Source organism: Platalea leucorodia, assembly GCF_965183815.1.
Source record: "Platalea leucorodia genome assembly, chromosome: Z".
NCBI lineage: Eukaryota > Metazoa > Chordata > Aves > Pelecaniformes > Threskiornithidae > Platalea > Platalea leucorodia.
In genome coordinates, this window is record NC_138858.1 from 44,390,919 (window position 1) to 44,413,903 (window position 22,985).

The following is a 22,985-nucleotide window of genomic DNA, read 5'->3' on the forward strand; positions in this document are numbered from 1 at the left end:
TTATTCAGTATATTAAATCATTCAGTATCTAGAAAAATAACAACAACAAAGTTATGATCTGGCAATCCAACCCGCTCAGTTGCAGTAAAACGCTAAATTGTATCCAATACTGTATTCAGCTGATGTTCAAAATCCGCTAGCAACCTATCTGCTAATTTAAGAACTATTTAGTTTTGTCAGAAATTGTCACAGTTTCAAGGTATTTCTCCCCCTCAGTCCAAGAAAACTACAAGGGTAAAAATCCAGTCACTCATTTGTTTGCAATTAACAAATAAATCCACAATTTACGTAAGATATCACAACAAATGTCATTTAAGTTTCATCTCATTCATTCCCCATTTGCAACTCTGCTCCTGTCAGTAATTCGTCCTTATTCTCTGCTGTACTCGATTGAACATTGTCATTCACAGTACAGTTTCTTTCCAAGAGACCACTATTAGCAAAATAAACGGGGGGGGGGGGGGGGGGGGGGGGAAGGGGGGGAAAGGTCTGAGTAAAATAAATGTAAATTTACCAGCCCTTCTGGCTGTGATCTTGGAGCCATGCCGCAGTAATCGAATGCACACCTCCTTGTTGCAGTGGTTAACCATCCGCAAATGAATGCTTCTCTTGGTTTGGATTTTTACAAGACATTTCACCATTTTGACTATTAATTCCTCTTCTCAAAGTCTTGTAAAGGCTCTACCCATACCAGCTTTGACCTTTTATTGAGTTCCCACTGAGTTTTAAGAGACTAACACAAGTCACTCTCAATGAATCAAATGACAAGCTTCTAACATGGCCAACAAAAATATCCCAGTAGGGAACAGAACGAGAGGTTATTTTTAAACATTTCCAAATGCCTTGTAACGTACAATACAAACTTCCACAGCATCCATCTCAGTTAGCAGTTGCTAGCATAACAGCTGAACCACACACACAAGCATAAAAATATCCAAGGCACCAAAACATAGGGCAGTGAAACAAAAGGCCAGCATTTAGGGTCTGTTTTTCACAGAACAAAATGACACTGTGGCCATTATTTTTCCAAAGAGCTTCAATTTGGCAGTTCCCCACCACTGCCTGGAAAGTATTTGCAGACAATGTATAGATACAAAAGGAAAAATCCTATGCTGTGCTTACAAACCTTAGTCACAAGGCAAACCAATGAGATCAAAATGCTTTCATTTCAAGCCTAGAATCAAAGCTGACCTGCCTGTGTATAAACAAGAAGAGAAAATTCCTAAGTTTGGGAAAAATGTCTCTCTTTGCATATGTGCTCCAGTTCCCACTTGTGGACACCTACTGGACACATTCATATCCACCAGAAAGAAGTGTTGCTTCAGAGGGCTCGGCACTTCCCTGTCCCCATCCAGTAGGAACATGCAGGCTCCTAAAAAAGGCATGACGCATATATGCTGGCTGCTGATAACTTGCTCCAGCTGGAAGCTGGAACGCAACCACGTGCCCAGCATCACACTCTCCTAGTGGGAAAGGAGCTCTTACCGGCTCTCCTGAAACCACGGAGAGGAGATAAACTGGAACGCATGTACTGGCAGGGAGGAAGTCTCTCACTTCCCAAAATACTTACCTTTAATGTTTACAACATGTTTTGCCATCCGAGTCTTCATCATCTGATGTCCTTATTCCCTCAGCACCATAAAATCAATGATGTGCATGCAAATATGTGGGAAAGAAGGGGTCAGGGGAGAGAGTCCTGCAAATGTGTATTTTACACCAAGTGATTTCTCTCATGAAAGACATCTGCCTCAACGGAGCTTTTGGAAAGCATCTTTACAGTGGCTCCTTTCCCCTGCCTGGCCCATAGAGTATGAATATTCAGCAGTGCTCCTTTTTACTCCTTCCTCCTGCAGGGCGAACACTCCTTTCTTCCTTTCCTTCTCTGCAAGCACTTCCACGTGGGTCCGAGGAAAGATCAAGTGCCCCTTCGCCTTCTATCTCCATTTGGTGACCACTTTAAAAGCAAGATTCTGTCTGCTTTTCTCATCTTTATTCTCACAACTGTTGCAGCAATCAAAAGAGGATCATTAAAATCTCACTAAAAAGGGCTGAATCTTCACTGTGTCATAGCTACAAAAACTGGAAAGCACCAATTCTTCCAATAACCACCACCATGTTCAGTACACAAAGGAAAGTCTAATCAAGGACACAAGTGTTACCTGGACAAGGCTGTGAATGATTACCAACACGAGCACATTCATGTCAATGAATAAACATGTGTTGTTTATGTTTCATGTGACCATGCCCATGCAAAAGCAGAATGACTATGAGATTTCAAGTCACTACCCACAAACCATGTATATAAAACTAAGGGATATTTATGTTGAAATCTTGCAGCTGTGTCAGTAACTCTTTGTCTCTACTACTAACTCCCAGCAAGTAAGATGACCAAACTTTATTCCATAAATGAGAGAACGATCTCAACGTTTAAAAACTACCAAAAAACTAGTAGAAAATTCCATTACATACAACCTGACGTAAGGATGCTCACTTTGGCCTCTACTAAGTTTAATGAAATATTAGAAGAAATTAATCATCTCTGTGACCACAGGCATCTAAAAATAGAACCGTTATTTTATTTAGAAAAGCCACTAAGAAATCGGATTAATTCCTATGTATTACAATTTTTGTTATCATATATACACACACACACACCAGGTACAATCAGCTAACAGCAGTATTGCTTCTGCTAATTTCACAGAGAAAAGCTGTTCGATGCTACGTAACACAAGACATTTCACAATTGTCTCTATCTGATGTCTTAAGATAAATTGTGTCTTGTATACAGCAGGTATGATTTTAAAAATATGAATGTTGACAAGCTGTGTATTAGTTCTACCCAGAGAAACAGTTAGCACTAAACCAGTGATTTTTTTTTCCAGTAAAAATTAAAGGTAACAACACTGAGCTGTGCCCAGGGAAAAAAGTAGACTAGATTACTTGTTATAGTGTTCTTGCTGTACAAACATAACATGTGAACAGACACTTAACATTATTTCATATTTTACTAGCATATTTTTAAGATTTATTCATACTATTATTCATAAGTAGCCAGTTTTTCATGTGTTGTTGCCTAAGCTGTACCCACAAATGCTCCATACGCCTCTGCTCTACAACCAAAGCTTACACAGACGAGAACTCACACACAGAGACAATTAGACTGGTAGTAGCTGCTGTGTGCTCATTCCCATATGTGCTTGTAAAATGCAACAAAGACTCCACATTATAAAGTAAAGATATCATTCATGCCAATTAATTTACACTAATGCAATATTTCTTATAGCTGAGCAACACAAAAAAATAAGTTTGCTAAAGGATAAGAGCTCTCTACACAATTCAGATGCACAGGCATACAATTTTGTAAGAAAAAAAAATTGTAAAAGATCAATGAGGACATCTAAAAAGTGTGTAACTCTCTGGGGAAGAAAAAATTGAGGAACATGGATTTTAAACAAGTAATTCAGAATGCATCTGTGTCATCAACTCTCTTTTTTCTAAAATACAGTACAAGGTAGATCAATAAATAGCATGACTGAAGCATGCTACTTTCACTTTGGTTGCTCCAAAGGCAAAAGCCAATGTCACCAGGAAAATAATTCATATATGAAACCTGAGCACACAAGTATCAAGTGACTGAAGTTTTCATCACTTTGTCAAAACCACACTAATATCCTGTGACTCAGAGGTGTGCTTTTGCCTTTTTTTTTCTTTTTTTTTTTTTTTTTTTTTTTTTTAAATTGGACTACTCAAATACATGAAGCTCTGACAGCATCTGCTGCTGGGAAATCCAAAGACAACGATCTACCATCTGCAAAATAATTGCCAAGTGATCAGGACAGGCAATAATCTGTCTCACCAAATCAGATGGTGAAAGAAGGCAGCCACGTAATTCCTATAGCAATACCAAAAGAAATATAACATAGAATCATAGAATAGAATTATAGAAGGGTTTGGGTTGGAAGGGACCTTAGACATGTCCTGGTTTCAGCTGGGATAGAGTTGGTTTTCTTTCTGGTGGCTCATATAGTGCTGTGTTTTGGATGTAGTATGAGAATAATGTTGATAACACACTGATGTTTTAGTTGTTGCTAAGTGGTGCTTATACTAAATCGAGGACTTTTCAGCTTCCCTTGTTCTGCCAGGTACACAAGAAGCTGGGATGGGGCACAGCCAGGGGGGCTGACCCAGACTGGCCAAAGGGCTATTTCATACCATGTGACACCATGCTCAGTATACAAAGCCGGGGGAAGAAGAAGGAAGGGGGGGGGTGTTTGGAGTGATGGCATTTGTCTTCCCAAGTAACTGTTACGCATGATGGAGCCCTGCTGTCCTGGAGATGGCTGAACACATGCCTGCCGATGGGAATTAGTGAATGAATTCCTTCCTTTGCTTTGCTTGCATGTGCAACTTTTGCTTTACCTATTAAACTGTCTTTATCTCAACCCATGAGTTTTCTCACTTTTAGTCTTCCGATTCTCACTCCCATCCCACCAGGGGGGAGTAAGCAAGCGGTTGTGTAGTGCTTGATTGCCAGCTGGAGTTAAACCACGACAAAGATCATCTGGTTCCAATCCCCCTGCCATGGGCAGGGACACTTTCCACAAGACCAGGTTGCTCAAAGCACCATGCAACCTGGCCTTGAACAGTTCCAGGGATGGAACACTTCCAGGCATCCACAACTTCTCTGGGCAACCTGTTCCAGTGCCTCACCACCCTCACAGTGAAGAATGTCCTTATATCTAATCTAAATGTACCCTCTTTCAGTTTAAAGCCATTACCCCTTGTTCTATCACTACATACCCTTGTAAAAAGTCCCTCTCCAGCTTTCTTGTAGGCCCCTTCAGGTACTGGAAGGCTGCTATAAGGTCTCCCCAGAGCCTCCTCTTCTCCAGGATGAACAACCTGAACTCTGTCAGCCTGTCTTCATAGCAGAGGTGCTGCAGCCCCCAGATCATCTTCATGGCCCTCCTCTGGACCTGCTCCAACAGGTCCATGTCCTTCTTATGCTGGGGGTCCCAGAGCTGAATGCAGTACTCCAGGTGGGGTCTCAGCAGAGCAGAGTAGAGGGAGAAGAATCACCTCCCTGGACCTGCTGGCCACACTTTTTTTGATGCAGCCTAGGATACGGTTGGCTTTCTGGGCTGCAAACACACATTACTGGATCATGTTGAGCTTCTCATCAACTAACACCCCTAAGTCCTTCTCCTCAGGGCTGCTGTCAATCCATTCTTCGCCCAGCCTGTATTTGTGGTTGGGATTGCCCCGATCCATGTGCCTGACCATGTTCAACTGCACATGGAGCAAGGACCGTGGAAAGGACCTAACAGGAACATTCAGAAGGACCTAATTTGGCCATCTGTGACAAAGATGAATTTTGCAATCACACTTCTGGATACACTTAAAACTTTTGTAGCTACGTGCCTTTTGAAGAATGTCTTTTAGGTTTAAAAGGCAGCAATGATCTCTCCAAGCATATCCAACACTCATGCCTGTAAAATCTAATCCCATGTGATAACCTATGCACGACAACAATTTCATGGTTGCATCTTTACACTACCATGCCTCTTTTCTCCTCCTGAGACAGAAAGGACATTAGTGCAAAATAAGGGTCAGTAACAAGGAATGTGAAAGCCTGAAGAATCTTAAGCAGTAGCAACAAAGCACTGGGAGATGACCTGCAAAACCTAAGGCATGAGAACTTGAGATTAGTTTTTTAATTTGATAAAATATCTATTGGTTAGTGGCCAATCTCTTAGGTAAGTCACATAACTAGAATTTAAAACAGGAATAAAAGCACATTTAAGTAAGAATACCAATTCAAAGGCCTCATTGAGAGAGCTTTAAACTAGATTCAAAGGGGGAAGGGGATAAAATCAGGCTTGCTAGGGATGAGCCTAGGGGAGGCATGCCTGTGTTGGAGAAGAGATCAATAGCCCAGCTGAAGTGCATTTACACCAATGCACGCAGCATGGGCAATAAGCAGGAGGAGCTGGAAGCCATTACGCGGCAGGAAAACTATGATGTAGTCACCATCACGGAACATGGTGGGATGACTCACACAACTGGAGTGCTGCAATGGATGGCTACAAGCTCTTTAGAAGGGACAGGCAAGGAAGGAGAGGTGGTGGGGTAGCCTTGTATGTTAGAGAGTGTTTTGATTGTCTAGAGCTCAATGAAGGTAATGATAAGGTTGAGTGCTTATGGGTAAAGATCAGAGGGAAGGCTAATAAAGCAGATATCGTGGTGGGAGTCTGTTACAGACCACCCAACCAGGATGAGGAAACAGACAAAGTATTCTACAAGCGGTTGGCTGAAGTCTCACAATCTCTAGCCCTTGTTCTCGCGGGAGGCTACAACTTACCAGATATCTGCTGGAAATACAACACAGCAGAGAGGAAGCAGTCTCGGAGGTTCCTGGAGGGTGTGGGAGATAACTTCCCGACGCAGCTGGTAAGCGAGCCAGCCAGGGGAGGTGCCCCGCTGGACTTGCTGTTTACGAACAGAGAAGGCCTGGTGGGCGATGTGGTGGTCAGAGGCTGTCTTGGGCTCAGCAACGATAGAGTTTTCAATTCTTGGAGAAGTAAGGAGGGGGGTCAGCAAAACCGCTACCCTGAACTTCAGAAGGGCAGACTTTGGATTGTTTAGGAGTCTGGTTAGCAGAGTCCCTTGGGAGGCAGTCCTGAAGGGCAAAGGAGTCCAGGAGGGCCAGATGTTATTCAAGAAGGAAGTCTGGATGAGGAGATTGAGTGCATCCTCAGTAAGTTTGCAGATGACACCAAGTTGGGTGGAAGTGTCGATCTGCTGAGGGTAGAAAGGCTCTACAGAGGGACCTGGACAGGCTGGATCGTTGGGCCGGGGCCAACTGCATGAGATTCAACAAGGCTCGGTGTCGGGTCCTGCACTTCAGTCACAACAACCCCATGCAACGCTACGGGCTGGGGGAGGAGTGGCTGGAGCGCTGCCTGGAGGAAAAGGACCCGGAGGGGGGGTGGTCGTCAGCCGCCTGAACATGAGCCAGCAGTGTGCTCAGGGGGCCAAGAGGGCCAATGGCATCCTGACTTGCATCAGGAATAGTGTGGCCAGCAGGACCAGGAAGGTTATAGTGCCCCTGTACTCGGCACTGGTGAGGCCGCACCTTGAGTCCTGTGTTCAGTTTTGGGCCCCTCACTACAAGAAGGACATCGAGGTGCTGGAGCGTGTCCAGAGAAGGGCAATGAAGCTGGTGAAGGGTCTGGAGCACAAGTGTCATGAGGAGCAGCTGAGGGAGCTGGGGTTGTTTAGTCTGGAGAAGAGAAGGCTGAGGGGAGACCTCATTGCTCTCTACAACTACCTGAAAGGAGGTTGTAGCAAGGTGGGGGTCGATCTCTTCTCCCTAGTAACAAGCGATAGGACGAGAGGAAACGGCCTCAGGCTGCACCAGGAGAAGTTTAGGTTGGATATTAGGAAAAACTTCTTCACTGAAAGAGTAGTCAGGCATTGGAACAGGCTGCCCAGGGAAGTGGTTGAGTCTCCATTCCTGGAGGTATTTAAAAGACGGGTAGACGTGGTGCTTAGGGACATGGTTTAGTGGTGGACTTGGCAGTGCTAGGTTAACAGTTGGACTCAATGATCTTAAGGGTCTTTTCCAACCTTAATGATTCTATGATTCTATGATTCTGTATAAAGCCAATTCAAAATTAAGAACAAGTAAGTTTTGCTCAGTTAAAAGACAAAGCTGTGCACTCTCCTGAGTCTGCCCCAGGTATGCACAGCTGACAGCGCCATTATAGCCAGCTCTGCTAATGAGTTGCTTGGGCCCATTTACACAGCACCGTGCAGCACCATGTGAAGGTCTCGGCCATCAGCAGCTGGAACATTCATATGTATACAGCAGCACCTTGCAGAAATACAAGCATGGGTCCTGGAAGCTGCATTAGCCAACCCACGCAGCACAGGGACATCTGACCTAGGCAGGGCTGCACTGTGCTCTCAACAGCATCTGCAGGCCCTCTGGAAAGCACCGCAGGGTGTCCACCCCCACCTCAGGCCTAGACATTTAGAGAGATGCCAAGGCTGTTTCACAAGTGTAGCACACTAAAAGCAGTTTCCCAGTGCAGCTGAGTCAGTCCCAGGGCTAGCCACCTTCCCTCTCCCCACCTCCTGCTCCTGCCCTTTCCCTGGCACAGTACCTTGCCCAACCCTCTCTGATGAGCAACTTCACAGTTGAGCCAGCCAGCAGTGGGACACTGAACAGTTAGGGAGCTGTTGGTTGTTTGGGTTTTTTTTTTAATTTTTGTTTTGTTTTGTTTTAACTCCTTCTTCCAGCCCACTCTGGGGTGATTAGTGCTGGTGCAAGGGAGAAGATGGGAATCCACAGAAGTGGACTGAGTTCATGTGGGGAAGAGAGCCAGTGTCAGTGTCAGAGAGTTGTGAGACCAGTTCAAGCTGCAATTTGATAATATAGCCAAGTTCGCTGCAGGAAAATACTGTAACAGAGCTGAGTATTATTAACTTAGCAGCTGGTGGTATTTAACTATGCGTAACATTCTACAGGAAACCCACCAACAAATATTTTTTGTTAAATCATAGTAGTAACAACAATCTGTCTGACTAAAAGAAAACATGACTTTCAAACTTATGTAATATATACATTTGAAACCAGCACTCTCTGGTGAGCATGTAGCAATGACAAGTAGGCAGTTTTCAAAAATGGATTTCATTGCTTAGAGTTGTAAGTATGGCACAGCAGTCTTACAAGCAGCAAGCTGTTGTTACCATGCAGTGGTGACAACTGCCTAGCAGGCACACAGTGCTTGGTACCTGGCTGGCAGAAAGTGAATTCCCAGATACAGGTATTTCACAGCAGAGGTAAGCAAGTAGTTGTTAAAATTAACTACATGTCATGCAGCTACTACTACTCATTAGAATAAGCTAAGTACGCAGACAATCTAATTCAGCCTGTTCTTACTACATTTAGTGTTGAAACTCCAAAGAATGAACAAAACATGTTCATATGACTCCTATAAAATGAAATTAGGATGTAATCCCATGAAAATGAACATACTTGTTCAGCCGTTTTCTGTTTCCCCTTAATTGACCACAACGAAGCAACAGCAGGGGTTGTATTTCCCACCTTCTGAAACACTTAGCTCACAGCATCTCAAGTAAGAACCACCGTTAGATTTTGTTTGATTGGCTTCCTTTTTTATTAGGAAGAATGCAGTTATCCTCATTTAAACTGGCTAAGATGTTCATACCATTCTTTGTAATGACTGCATCTCAAAAAGATAGGTGTTGAATGCAATTTTTAAAGTATCAAGGAATAAACAAATCCATGGAAAACCTTGTTCTACAAAATGCATTCAAACTGATCTTCCAATAACACCCTTTTTTGTCAATGGGATTAAATTAGCAGAGACTCTTTCCTAGCTGACCTTCAAATAGCGTCCCTTTTTGTCAATGGAATTAAATTAGAAGAGAGTTTTTCCTAACATTAGAACAGAAAGAAATATATAAGTAAAGGGAAGCAAGAAAAACAACATACTTAGCAGTAAACTGACAGTTTTCACTCCTGAGTAACTGCAGTTACTATATAGTAAAATGGCACTATGTTGAATTATTTATTTCCTGTTAAGTTCCTTTCATCTGACAATCTAAAAAAAGATTTTTGAAACAGAAAGCTTAACAGCAGTAACTTTCCTCACAATGTATCTTGCATGAGGCTTGTGCACAGTTCCTTGAGCTAGTTATCATTTCTCAGTATGACAGGCAGAAGCTTAATGGTGTACTCCTAATGGAAATTATTAGATTTTTTCCATAACCCTGAGTCAGTAACACACCTTTTTCCATATATTTTATAATTAATATTGGTAGAGTTTGGCAGAAATCAGGTAAGTGACTCACCTTCTTCTAAAGGAACCTCTTCCTCCTCGCAGGGAGAAGGAAGGAGGGGCTGCAGAGGTTCCATGTTGATTATGAGTTGCTTGTTCAACGAGGGAGAGCTGCGACTCTGGCTAATGCTGGCTCTAAAAGAATGGGGAAAACAGGGTCAGTTTATTCACAGGGAAACAACTGCAGTCGAATACGTCTCATCTCAGAATTGTTTTGCATAAACTACAACAGGCCTTGAACTATCGTAACAAGCTCTGTACACAGAATGCTGCTTTCAGCCGTGTTATGTTGCACCCTCTGCAGACATAAACCTTTCAACATCTGAGGTGTAAGAGAAGGTTTTGTGCTGGTTTACTTCCCTTTACGCAGCCTGACTCCTTCTCATCTCATGCAGGATTTCAGTGTGTTGCTCCTCTCCACACTGCACAGCAGACATGAGTATTTGGCTTCAAGGAAGGGGAAGGTAGAGATGATACAAATAATTTTCCTGATGTTGTTCCATTGCCTCTGGGACTGGATAAAGGATTTGTTACGGTTTGAGCACTGCAGACTGAAGACTAAAGAAGGAACAACCATATCGCTTCAGTTAACTGATACACAGTGCTCTCATTCTCACACACCCTGGACACTGCCTCTACACCATGCCTCCAAGTTACTCAAGCTGGTTTTCTTTCTTGTCTTACTTGGCTCTAACAGGCTTTCCTGGTAGCAAGTGTTTCTCAGGAAAGTTTGAGGAATGCTGTTGATTCGCTTCAGTCATGATGCTCATTAGCCTAAAATCATATTGCTAAGAAAATAAAATGGCTCTTTAGAATAAGTTATCTAGCACTTACATGCTACAGGCCTTAAGCAAGAATCCTGCAATAAATCTGAACCATTACATTACAAAATATTTACTTCTGACAAAAGCAAAGATGAAAGGGAAGAGGATTCTACTTGACTTCAAATGGTACATAGGTACAGTGCTGAAGTTACACAAAATGCATTTCAAGTTTGCACAAAGACTCAACTTACAATTCCACACAGATAAACAAACTGAACAAAGCACCTATTGCAAGTGAAAAGAAGGGACTGTGTGTTGCTGAGGGTTTAGGTAAACTCGGGACACAGATGTCCTACTTTTAAGTCACATTACATGTCATTAAATCTACTGTGGGGATAAACAAGCTTTCTTGCTCAATTGCCATGATTCCTTGTTCATTAACATATGCCCAGAGCTACTTATGTCCTCATTTACATTCTGTGAGCAGTCTCTAATAACTATTTAGTTTAAATTTTCACTATCCAAAGAAGTTTTTCACTCAGATTACTGTAGTTACAATCACTCCAACACAACGGTACCTCCACAGACTTGTTATGCATCCGCTGGACCTTTGTGCTTGCTGTAAAGAGCTATCAAGCAACTCCCAAAATAGGAGTTGTGCCTGGGAGCACCCATAAGACTCCTATTCCATACTTATTTACAAAGATCCCTCCTTCAGGCATGCCCTGGAAGCAAAATATTAAATCATGCACTGTGTATTTGTCAGAAGAATTTGCCACCACATTAATGCTGCATAACTACACGCTCCAACAGATTTTCAGTCTGTAGTGCTTTAAATGTTATATCCAAACACAAAGATATTGAACAGTAACGTCTTCACAACTGCATGTTTCTTTCTCAATGCACCCATGGTACCACTGAAGTGACTTTGAGGGAGGGGATGCAGGGAGAGAAGACTTTATATATATATATATATATATATATAAAAAATATACGTATACTTACCTTCAATCATATAATTTCCTCTAAATGTTTTGCATCTGAAAAACTACAATTTCCTGTCTCCAAATCCTCTTTCACGGAGTAACTTGTTTCTAAAGCTTGCTTTTTTTGGAGCTGAAAATTTTCTATGCTTTTTGCCTACTTGTGCTATTAGAAGGTCAAGCTATCTACCAGCGCCTCCCCTTTCAAAACCTGCATTATAGAAACAGTTTAAATTATTAGGCTTTTTCATAGTCTTTCTAAGAAACTGAACTTGGAGCAACCATAACATTGTAAACGCAAGCATTTTAAGAAGGTTAATCATAAAAAATATACATTACTATTTATAGGTCTTAAATCCACATGCAATCACTCTGTACACTTATTTGCCCTTTGATCTGTTTCTTTATGTACACTAAGAGTTTTAAACAGTATGTTTAAAATACTTTAAATACCGAAAGTAAAGAAAAGTAAAATACAAGGTAAAGAATAATTTTACATTAAAATATTTTCTTATGCTATGGAAGAAAGAAACCCTATGGAAAGTAGGCAATAAGTTATTTCCTTATGTGAGTAACTATTTTCATTTAAAATGCATTTGTGTGCCCAAGTAATCTACCCTGCCTCAATGATGGACCTATATTCTGCCTTCCGTGTTCTCAGTTAACACATTCTGGACCGTCACCTACCCCATTTTTAAATGTAATCTGCAAAAGCATGTTCAAAATCATCCTTGCCTGGCCTTACTATTAATTACATAGTAGGGCTGGACAACGTATTTATAAATATTTGCTGCAAATATATTCCTACCCTTTAGTAAAGACAATCCACTCTTCTCTCAAATATAGATGGAATATTCATATTCAATTAAAAATAAAAAAACCACACATACCCAATCCCTGAAAAAATTCACAATAAAAATAGGGATATGGATGTAGAATGTCCAGAAAGTTAAGTAATCTTTTAAAGAAGTTTTTAAATAGCTTTTTCCTGCTGGCCTCTTTCTTCTCTTCTGAGGGACTTTAATTAGGTTCTTATCAATCTTCTCTGTCACTACAATGAGTGACAAGGACCAGAAGTATTAGTTTGCTTACAAAGTCCAGCTGCTTATTTCTAACACGCCAAATCTTTTTTTTCCAAAAAAAAGATTCTCTGATATTTTTTCTCTTTACTGAATGAACTTCTTGCTTTTTAATCTCACTGTATTATGGAAAAACTATCAAATATACCTTTAAACGTACCCATATACATACATAAAACAGAATCCTTCAAAATTGCACAAGAACTCTGAACGAAATGAGAATGTACTTTTCTGTCAGGATCATTTAATAACAGTTCATGTCCTAACACAGAAAATAATATAAGCTACTTATCTGACTGATTGATTAAACCCAGCTTCGAAGCAGCACAGATTAAGTTCCCTTGTGTAGGAGACAATATGCTATTGTCAGAATTTTGTAACACTGGCAACACATATTTCCCAAGGCTTGCAGGCTTCATTGTGGAAGCTCAGGATGGCAGTCATTACATCTCACAATAAAGGAAAGAGAATTTCTCTGTAGAGAACAATAATCCTCCTTAGTCCTTAAACTTTAATTGGAATGTCAAGACTTACCTGTGAACTTCAGGAGGTTCCCTCTGGATTTTAGAGCTTGCCTCCACAACCTCTTTGGCTACTTTCCCACTGCATTAAAACATGAAATAAATATTCAAGCAAATACTAAAATGAGCTCATTACATGCCAAGCACTATATGTACATGAACAATTAAGTTACATTAAAAAGAAAAAAAGGAAAAGGCAAAAAAAAATTCCCGTGTAGTGGATATATAATGTCCCAGATTAAAAATTCTGCTGACCACTTGTGTGCAAAGCTACTGGAGAAAAAGCAACCTTTTGTAGTAGAATGCTAGGAGTGGGACTGAACTGTCCCACTAATGCACCCCTGGTCCAGAGCTGCCCAGTTACAGGGGACATACAATCTCTATACTAGCCATGCATCCTTGTTTTTACAGAAACTGCATCAAAAGTAGAACCCTGTTCTGATGAAACCGCTCTTTGACAGAAGTCTGCATGAAGCCTCCAGTTTATTTTATAAGTGACGCTAAAGAGACTACAGAATATCTTTCAAATCCTGACCTGGATTAGGTGTGAACAGGCCCTCAAGAAGGAAAAGCCTTCAACTTGCCATAAGTAATTACTGACATTTTCTCTAACTTTCTGAAATGGTTTACCATGAAAAACAAACAGCAAACACCCACCTATATCGAAATCTACTGCCTTTAAAAAATATCTTGCTGCTGGACATGGTCTTGATCTGACTGGATTTTGCATACCTTGAAGAAAAAGAACAGAGGGTGTCACATTTTCAGCACAGAAGGAATCTGATAAGAAAAAATGAACACGGCCAACAATAAGCTTTGTTAGTTTTATACCACAAAGTAACATTCAGTAATTGGGCTTTCCAACCTTTTTCAAGGCCTTTATACAAATTAGAACATAAAGCATACATAAAACAACTCAGACAGCACAGAACAACTGAACATAAAACAAGTGATTACCTGGATAGGAAAACAAGAAAATTAAATGCCGACACTTGCTGCGTCTCTAGGGACTTTCATTCACAGGATGAAGGAAAGACCGTGGTACACCAAAAGTCCCTAGCACAAGTTTGCCCTAACACTACCTTGTTTGTGGGAAGATATGGCTATTTCCACTTTCCCACTAGTAAAGCAAATAATAGAAATAAAAGAAATAATAAAGAAGTGGTAAGACTTGTCTCCAAAAGCAGTTGCATTTTGATGTCTCTGTATAGTCAACTTCTTAATAGCCTACATCATATTCTACTGCTTCTTTCTAATCACAAAGTACACAGCAATCTTTTATGACAGTCTTTTATCACAAAGATCATGGAGAAGTATCTCAGACACATCATCTCCTTGATGGTCTCTGGCTTCAAAATGGCAAATTGATTTCATATCGAGTCGCTCATTCCCAGACCCTAGTAGACAATCTTTTATGATTTATATCTACTTGAAAATAACCACAACAGTCAACCCTGAGCCTGGATCAAGACAGGAGTAAAGCTCTGTTTTTCAAGACGTGCCAAGAGATCATGACCTTGTCTTAAATTCCAAGTCTCAAGGTCTTCTAAGCAGAGGAGAGGACCAAATCTAATTAAGGCAAAGTGTCATTATCATGAATTACTTACACAACCTGGCTACGTCTGTTCTAATCTAATTAGAATACCTTGTTGCTATAGAGAACATAGACAGGACTTATCTAATATTGTTAAGTAACTAACAGTCCATGCTGTATAGCTCAGTTTTTCCAAAATGTATGAAAACTTTTGCCATTTCAAAACTACTATCCTTAGCCTTTATTTACAGATTGCTTTGGCTTCAGTTTCCTGTTTAGAGGATTGTGGTTATTTTTCTGCACTCTGCATACTCCCATTACTATTTTCCAATCTTTTAGCCAGGTTCCTCTCCATTGAATATCACTACCAATCTTCATTTTACTAAGGTAGTCCTCTTTTAAGACCCACCAAAATTGAAAGAGGCAAGCATAATTTTAAACAATCATGTTAAAGAAATAACCCCACAGTAGTGCCCTGAAGACATGTGGAAAGTAGAAAAAAAATTGAGAGAACCAGCCCTGCAGACACCAAGTTCAGAGAAGGAGGAGGCGCTCCAGGTGCCAGAGCAGAGACTACCCTGCAGTCCATAAAGAATACCGTGGTGGAGCAGGCTGTCCCCCTGCACCCCATGGAAGACCATGCCAAAGCAGATATCTACACTGCAGCCTGTGGAAGACCCTGCAGTACAGCAGGTGGACATGTCCTGAAGGAAGCTGCAGCCCCTGGAGAGCCCACACAGGAGCTGGCTCCTGGCAGGAGTTGTGGCCCATGGAGAGGAACCCATGCTGCAGCAGGTTTATCCTGCTGGAGCAGTTTGTAAGGACACTGGAGCAGGGGAAAAGCGTGAGGAGGAAGAAGCAGCAAAGAGAAACTGCTATGAACTCACTGCAACCCTCGTACCCCATCTCACTGAGCTGCTTGGGGCAAGGAGGATATAGAGGAGTTGGGAAAGAAGGAGTGAAGTTGAGCCTGGGAAGAAACAAGGGAGGGGTGTTTTCAGTTTTGTCTTTATTGTCATTTAAAAATAGTCAAGTGACAGTAATTCCTGCCTTAATCCCAACCCATGAGCTTTTTCATCTTATTTTCTCTCCTTGACCTGTTGAGTACAGAGAGAGTGAGAGAGCAGCTGAGTGGGCATCTGGCACCTAGTCAAGGCCAAACCCACCACAACCATGTATTTGTGACTAAAAGCCAAGCAGTTAATATTACAACCATTCAACAATAAGAGCAGAAAGATTATATTCCTACGAGTCTCCCTCAGACGTCTTTACTTCAAGCACTAATTTCTCTCCTTTGGGTGGGAATTGTTTCCTATTCCCTATATTTATTTTCAGTAACATAAAATAAAACTGCTCGAACACCATGCACTATTTTCCTACATACATATACTTCCAATGGAAAGCACTTCCTGATAATCTTTTTATTAATCCAGTCTCAAACACAGTAGATGTTAACCCAGAGAATTAACAGCTGTATTGTGCCAGCTCGTATTTCTTGTTTCTTCATTGAATATATCAATTGAATAGATTATATTGATATATTATCGTATCACTGTTGAAATTAAAGAAGGAATCTTCTCCAAAATAGAGCAGGTCATTAACATCCATGTTAGAAGACATGTTCTTCCTACTTAGTTATTATCTACCCTTAGAGCAGCCTCCTAGTGTTGCTATGTTCCAACACAGAAACAATATTTTTTATAAAATAAGTAAGATGCTGTAAGGAGACACTAAGCAGGAAGAATAAAAGCTACATGCCTAAAGGGAAGCATCAATAAACAGATCTAACAAAGCCAACGGAGGGCAGAAAGAACACATAAAGGCTTTTTAATGAGGAATTATTTTCAGGTTCTCTTTTAGGGAACAGGGAGGAAGATACTCCTTTTTCTCGTCAATTTAGATGCTTTTTTTTTTTAAATGAGATGGCTGGCATCTTTCAAAATGTACCTAAGAACATTTTCTTTTTTTCTTTTTTTCTATCATTGCAGAGAATTTTTTTTTTTTCAATCAACTTTTAGTAAACCTTGGGTTTCAAGTAGGAGAACATTACCTACCAGCAGAAGAGCCCAGAGAATCAAGCATAACATTGTTTCCTCCATTCTCAAGGTATTCAACAGCAGGGCTAAGATTAACAACTATGTTCCCAGACACAAGTGCAGTACTGTGTCCATCCAATGTCACACAACAGAGTGGCAAAAACAGTGTGCTGGAAAAAGTGTAATTATTCACTGCCAAACCCCTCCTGCCTCATTCAGATTTTAAACAATTTATAATACAGGTCTGAAATGAAATAATATTCCCCATTAACTTCCATATTTTCTGTTTGCATTTTGAATTCTGTTAATGAAATGGAGCATTTCACATTCAACAATCTTCTACTCATGCACCTTTTTTTTACTTTTAGTATAGATAATGACTTCAGGTTTACATACTTGTAAAAAGCCTGGTTCTCCACCCCACATTTCCAAAGATGCTTGCAGGCTGCTGGTGTAGAGGTATGGAATGAGAGCACAGCCTTTTTCTAAGTGTAAGGAAAAGAAGGCAAATAAAAGTAATTAAAAGATTGAATTCTCCAAGATTGAAGGAGCTGTACCTGACAGCATCACCATGAACCAGATACACTAAAGACCAAGTTTTCCTGTGTAGCCTCTATCTGTCATTCACCCACAGAAGTACAACCCATACATAGCTGACATTTAAACTGCCCAGGCAATTGTTTCAGAAATAAAAGGGGATGCTTTGGAGAGGGCAGAGAAGAGCAGATGTACAAGTAGCCTGTAGAATAAAGCTGTAATGTATTCAGGCCAAAATTAAAGAAGGAAAGTCTCTATGTTCAATATTCCACATTGCACAGTTGCTGCACTACTTACCATCCACTTCTCCCTGCTCCCTATGTCCTAACGTCAGATCTTCCTTGCAACCACACAAACAGTCCCTGATACCTCTGGCATTATTTCCTTCCTCCATTTTCTATTCATCACCTAGACTGGATCCAAAGACTTAATCTTGGGCTATATCACTCTGCCCTAGGGGAAGAACTGATTATAGCATGCTGTAGGCAAAAATCTCTATGATTTCAATGGCAAGAGCCCAATGATCGGACTCCTAACTACCTAGGACAGACTCCAGCCCATCTACCTGACCAAGATTTGAGGAGATGATCATAAGTAGCCAAAAATACCTCACATTGATCCAGGTATCAGGGCCCACCTGAATTTTCAATCATCATATGCAGATGTTGGTCATGCCTTAGAATGGGTGGGTGCAGCTTTAGCACTTTAAAATCCATTAAAACTTGACTACGCAGATGACCAAACCCATGAGCAATCAACACAGTACTGTATTAATGTTAAGAAGTGAGAAAAGTCTCAACCCTTTGCAAATTAGACACTCTTTTGACAACAGCAATATTCACATTCACTCATATTCTATATTTTAGTTACAATATGAAGTACGATTATTGATTATTTAGAAATTTGTTTAGGTAAAAAATGATGTTATGTTATCATTGACTCTAAATCAAATACAGAAGTTCTGTAAAAATATTAAACCTGACCTCTTTCTGAGCTCCAAACACATAAAAAGTCTTCCCTTCAAATTTTAGTTTATAGACATCACACCTAGAAAGAGAAAGATCATTTAAGTACAGGAAAAACAGACAGATCTACAGGTAAGAAAAGCAACTTGCATGCAAGTTTCCCTGATTCCCAAAGTCAAACAGGCAGTCAAATGACAAAGAGCCTCAACAGACATCTTACAGCCTTTAGCATAAAAGCATTTAATATTCTAATCTTCTTCAGAGCAGAGAACATAATCCCAGAGTATTACTTTTACATCCCTACGCACCTTCAAAGAATTAACTTTGGCTGTTGGAAAATGAAGAGGAAATTAAAAGCAGGCACAAGCTTATGTTTACATTCTATTTATTACACCGTTTGTAATTCCTCTTATTTCTTAAAATCTTGGAATGTCTAATGTAATTAAAATGAGGGAAAGAATACTCTTAGCCTGCATATGTTGCATAAGAAGGCATACAACTTTCTAGATACAGGCACTTTTTACCAGCAACATCTTATCTCTGTCCTTATTTATGTGTGGTTTCATATCACACATCTTTGCAACTGACTACTTACAGACAGAATACAACAGGAAGGAAAAGAAAATGTTTGACAGCACTTATTACTGGGGCCTTGTGAGTTGCAAACCTATGTCAAAATTTAATTTAACCAAGGTTGAAAGCACAATCTATGTAGGGAATAGCAGTGCACCACATAAAGGCAATACGATGCCTCTGCTTAAATTGTAATGGAAATTTTGTCATTAGTACAGTTAAAATGGAGACACTGTAGTTTTTCATAAACTTCTTTAAAGATTTTGGATGTCAGATGGTTGAAATAGGAATGATTCTGGAAGCACGAACAATGCTATCCTGGAAACTTTATAACAAAAGTTTTGCTTTAACATTAAACAACAACAACAAACCATTCCAGTTGAGAAAGCTTTTCCATTGAAAAGGAAATCTCAGGTACAAATTTAGATTTTTTACTGTGTAGTGCAAATTTCAGCTAATATCAGTTAAAGCTACTAGCACTCACTTCTAGGTCTCAGAAATGAAAGGAGCACACAGATAAATCTCACCAGATTGACCTTCCAACGGCCAGCATAACACTGAGACAGCTTAATGGCTTTTCCTCCATCACTATTTCATTTTGTATCTGGTTTACATGCCAACGGACTAAATGAATACACCAAGATCTCCAAAGGGACAAGTTATCCTTGACTAACATGAAAAACTAAGCATTGCAAAACTCATTTGCCACAGTATGGTGGATACATGCTTGGCAAGTGCTATTCTCTCCTCCCTGCATCGTAGACTGACATTACAGTTACGCTGTCCTTATGTCAAAAGCACAAACCACTGAAGCACTGTGATCAGGGCTACCTGAAATTAACCCTAGGGAAGCTACAGCACAAATCCAGGATCACAAATCGATGGTATTTGAGAGACACGTCCCTAGAGCTCCACATGGAACTGAATCGTACAGACAGAACTACACTGACTTTATACCTCTGAGGATTTCAGATTAGTCAGCTCTCGGGGAGGTTTCTGTAGATATGCAGCAAAGAGCCCAGCTCCACACAGAAAAACACCTCACCATTTCTTCACCTCCTGCCCATCTTCGTCCTTCCCACAAGACAGGCTGGGAGTGCTGAAGGAGAGCAGCCACATCTAAGTAACTGCTGTTGGCATCTGTTTAGCAGCAGGACTAAAACAGGATTTATCAATGTATGAGCATGGCTGTGCTCACTCTGCACCACATGGCTGAGGGCATGGCCAGCTGCCTTTACATCACCTGTGGGAGCTCGGTTTTACCTCTCCCTCAAACGTGGCCGAGGCTGCCCAATTAAGTCAAATGTTTTACAGAAGCAGAAAAGAAAAGCAAAGCCAGACAAATGAAGGACAATTGCCTAAATGTCCACATCTTAAAAAAAAAGAGGCTAAAAAATAAAAATTCAAAGGTATTCTCACCTCCTCCTCTGCTTACCAAATAAGTTCTTTTATAGTTTTCAAATTGAGGTTAATTAAACGAGGAAATATCAACATTTCCAAGAGTGACAAATAAAGATGCAGGTAGACTCTTGTAAACTCTTCCAGACATCACTGCCAATAAGCCTCACTGGTGATTTACAGCATAGTTGAAAAATCAACGTACTCATTTTTAGCATTTGTGCGTTATGTTGACTAATGCAACCTGTGGAATAATTTTCACTTAGGAGGCACGGGACCAAATTATTATTATCCTGCTTCTCATCTAAGATCCTTTAAAACAGAAACATGATGGGGCAAGAGAAGAAATATTCATGTGGTTCACCTTAAAGACAACAAATGCAGGCAAAGATATTAGGAAGGAGGGAATACACAGGAGAAAAGACTCTTGCGTATTAATCTACTCTTACTTCACATGCTTACCATTTTAACAAATGAATTCTTTTATTCCCCTGGAAAACTACAAATCCTGCAGCTGTGAATCCTAAAAATGTAGTCGTCCCCATTGAGTCCTTGAAAGAGAAAAAAGAAATATAATTTTCCCTTCATCCAGTGAGGTATTTCTTACTGATAGCATGAATTGTTACCACTATAGATTACCTTTGTTTTGTTTTCCTTTTCAAAATAAATTTTGCCTTCAAATGGTACACTTCTAAAGAACAAAGACTGCTCTTGGCAACACAGGCCTCATTTGTTTCTAGGCATTTAACTGAGTAACAGCATCTTCTGCTTTGTTTCTGTCTACCTGTAGCTGATGACAATGGGGAATCCTTGGGTATACTTACTCATTTTGTTGAAAACATACTTTCGTATATGTCCCATTCTTAATGTGCTGACTAACTACAAACCAGGGATTCGTATCTGCTTCAACACTGATGTTTTTTAAGATTTCACAATACATTGTTCCTCTGCAAGATGTTGTGTTGGAAGTACTGCTGACAGACAGCATTTACTACAATAAGCAAATACTCTTGAGTACAAACTAGAACATATGGTGATACTTGCCTTTCAAATAGGAAAGACTTCCACAATAAAAGTTCTGGCTGATAGTTTTTGAGCAATATCCAGGTGAGTTTTGTATTAACTGCATTTCCTGTCCATCCCAAGTACCAGACCCTCACCTTGCTAAAGTTAGTCAACTTTATTGTGCTTTATGTTCCACCAATAAAATAAGGGGGAACAGAAAGAGTGATGCTTCTGGAGTAGCAGCCATAGCACTGGAAGGAGCACATCGTAAGGAGCCAGGGGAGCACCTTGCTTTGCAGTTCACTTCCAGAAGACTGAAAAATTTTCCTTAAGCATGGGCCGTGAACCCCTGCATGCCCCCACACTACAAACCCTGCCACACAGGTAAAAAGGAAATTCTAAGCCAGTTTTGACTCTGTCCTAAGTGCCAACATAAGTCTCTGGGATGCCCTCTGAAAACCTTCAGTATAGTTTTGAACTAAAGTTTACTAAGTAGCTGACTTCACTGAGCTCTGAACCAGACCCTGTATTTCACACAGGACCACCATTCCCAGCAAAGTATGTATGGAATCTGATGCAGCTCTGTGTTAGAGTTCACTGATTAAGGGTGCTCACCACCAGAACAGCTAACTGGACAGCACTGCTGTTCCACCAAATGAAATGATATACAAGCCAAAGTAAAAGCAGCAAAAACACGAAGCAAGTTGCACTAAAAGCAAACACTGCAGGTTATGCAGTTAAACCAAGTAATTAAAAATGCAGGTGTAAGGGATAATCAGAACAGGTAACTAAAATCACCTTCTTATAGACTACCACAAAACAGCAAAGTGGAGGAATATGCAAATGTGCATCCGGTTCTCCCCTCTGTACATTTGGTTTGCTGTTCCTCCTAAGATTTGCATATTTTGATGGTGTTTGAAAAACTAACCTGCCAAGGACTAACAATTTGTTGCACCTTCTGGACAAGAATAACACTGGATCCTGAAAAACTTGGCAAACATAGAATATTTCACACCTGGAGTATTTAGAGAAACCTTTGCATTAAATGCAAAGAAATTATGAAGTATAATCAAAGCTTTTGTTATGACACTCTACTACATTCTCCTATGATGTTCTGCTTCCTCTAGAGAGACCCTTCCTTTGACTGACGCAGAAATGTAAACCAATGTTCTTCCAAGGCTTAAAAGTAATATGTAGTTCCAGGGCAAGTTCCTTTATAAATTACACCCTATTGGTGCCTGGATAAAAAACAGAGCTAAATCAATTCAATTAATGGCTTCTTATTAAATGTTAGTAAAAAGAACTGTTACCTTGCAAGGGTGAGGATCAACACCATAAGTTTCCAAAGAATATGCTTTTAGGAGCAAGTTAAATTCAGCGACAGCTGGGCTCTGACCTCTGAAATTACAAAAGAAACAGTAGTTTTACAGCAAAAACAAAATAGGAGAAAAAGACTTTTTGACTGAAGAGTTTAAATGCCTAAAAAGGGTGGAAAGACAAGTTCTTACTGAAATATATTCTATTTCTAAACTACTTCAACCATGTTCTGTTTATAATAGAAAGATAGAAAACTTTTCACATGTTTTCTCGTGCTGAATTGTACAGTGCCTGATGTTTTCAGGTAAATTCTGATATTTTCTCAATCCTGAGATAACATGTTATGCAGTTAACCAGAGTTATCCAATATCCTGTGAGTATCTGTTGTCTTTTGATATACACGC

At 40.3% G+C, this 22,985-nt stretch overlaps 1 protein-coding gene across 1 annotated transcript in view; it reads right to left on the reverse strand.

The window, feature by feature from the left end:
* FRMD3 (FERM domain containing 3) overlaps window positions 1-22,985 on the reverse strand; it is a gene marked incomplete at both ends in the record, with an annotated part of 146,547 nt that overhangs the window by 8,490 nt on the left and 115,072 nt on the right. Inside the window, 7 exons of the mRNA XM_082335597.1 lie at window positions 9,883-10,004; window positions 13,230-13,298; window positions 13,874-13,948; window positions 17,183-17,271; window positions 18,307-18,370; window positions 20,722-20,810; window positions 22,575-22,662. Of these exons, the coding sequence (XP_082191723.1) occupies window positions 9,883-10,004; window positions 13,230-13,298; window positions 13,874-13,948; window positions 17,183-17,271; window positions 18,307-18,370; window positions 20,722-20,810; window positions 22,575-22,662 (596 nt within the window). The remainder of the gene's footprint in view (window positions 1-9,882; window positions 10,005-13,229; window positions 13,299-13,873; window positions 13,949-17,182; window positions 17,272-18,306; window positions 18,371-20,721; window positions 20,811-22,574; window positions 22,663-22,985) is intronic.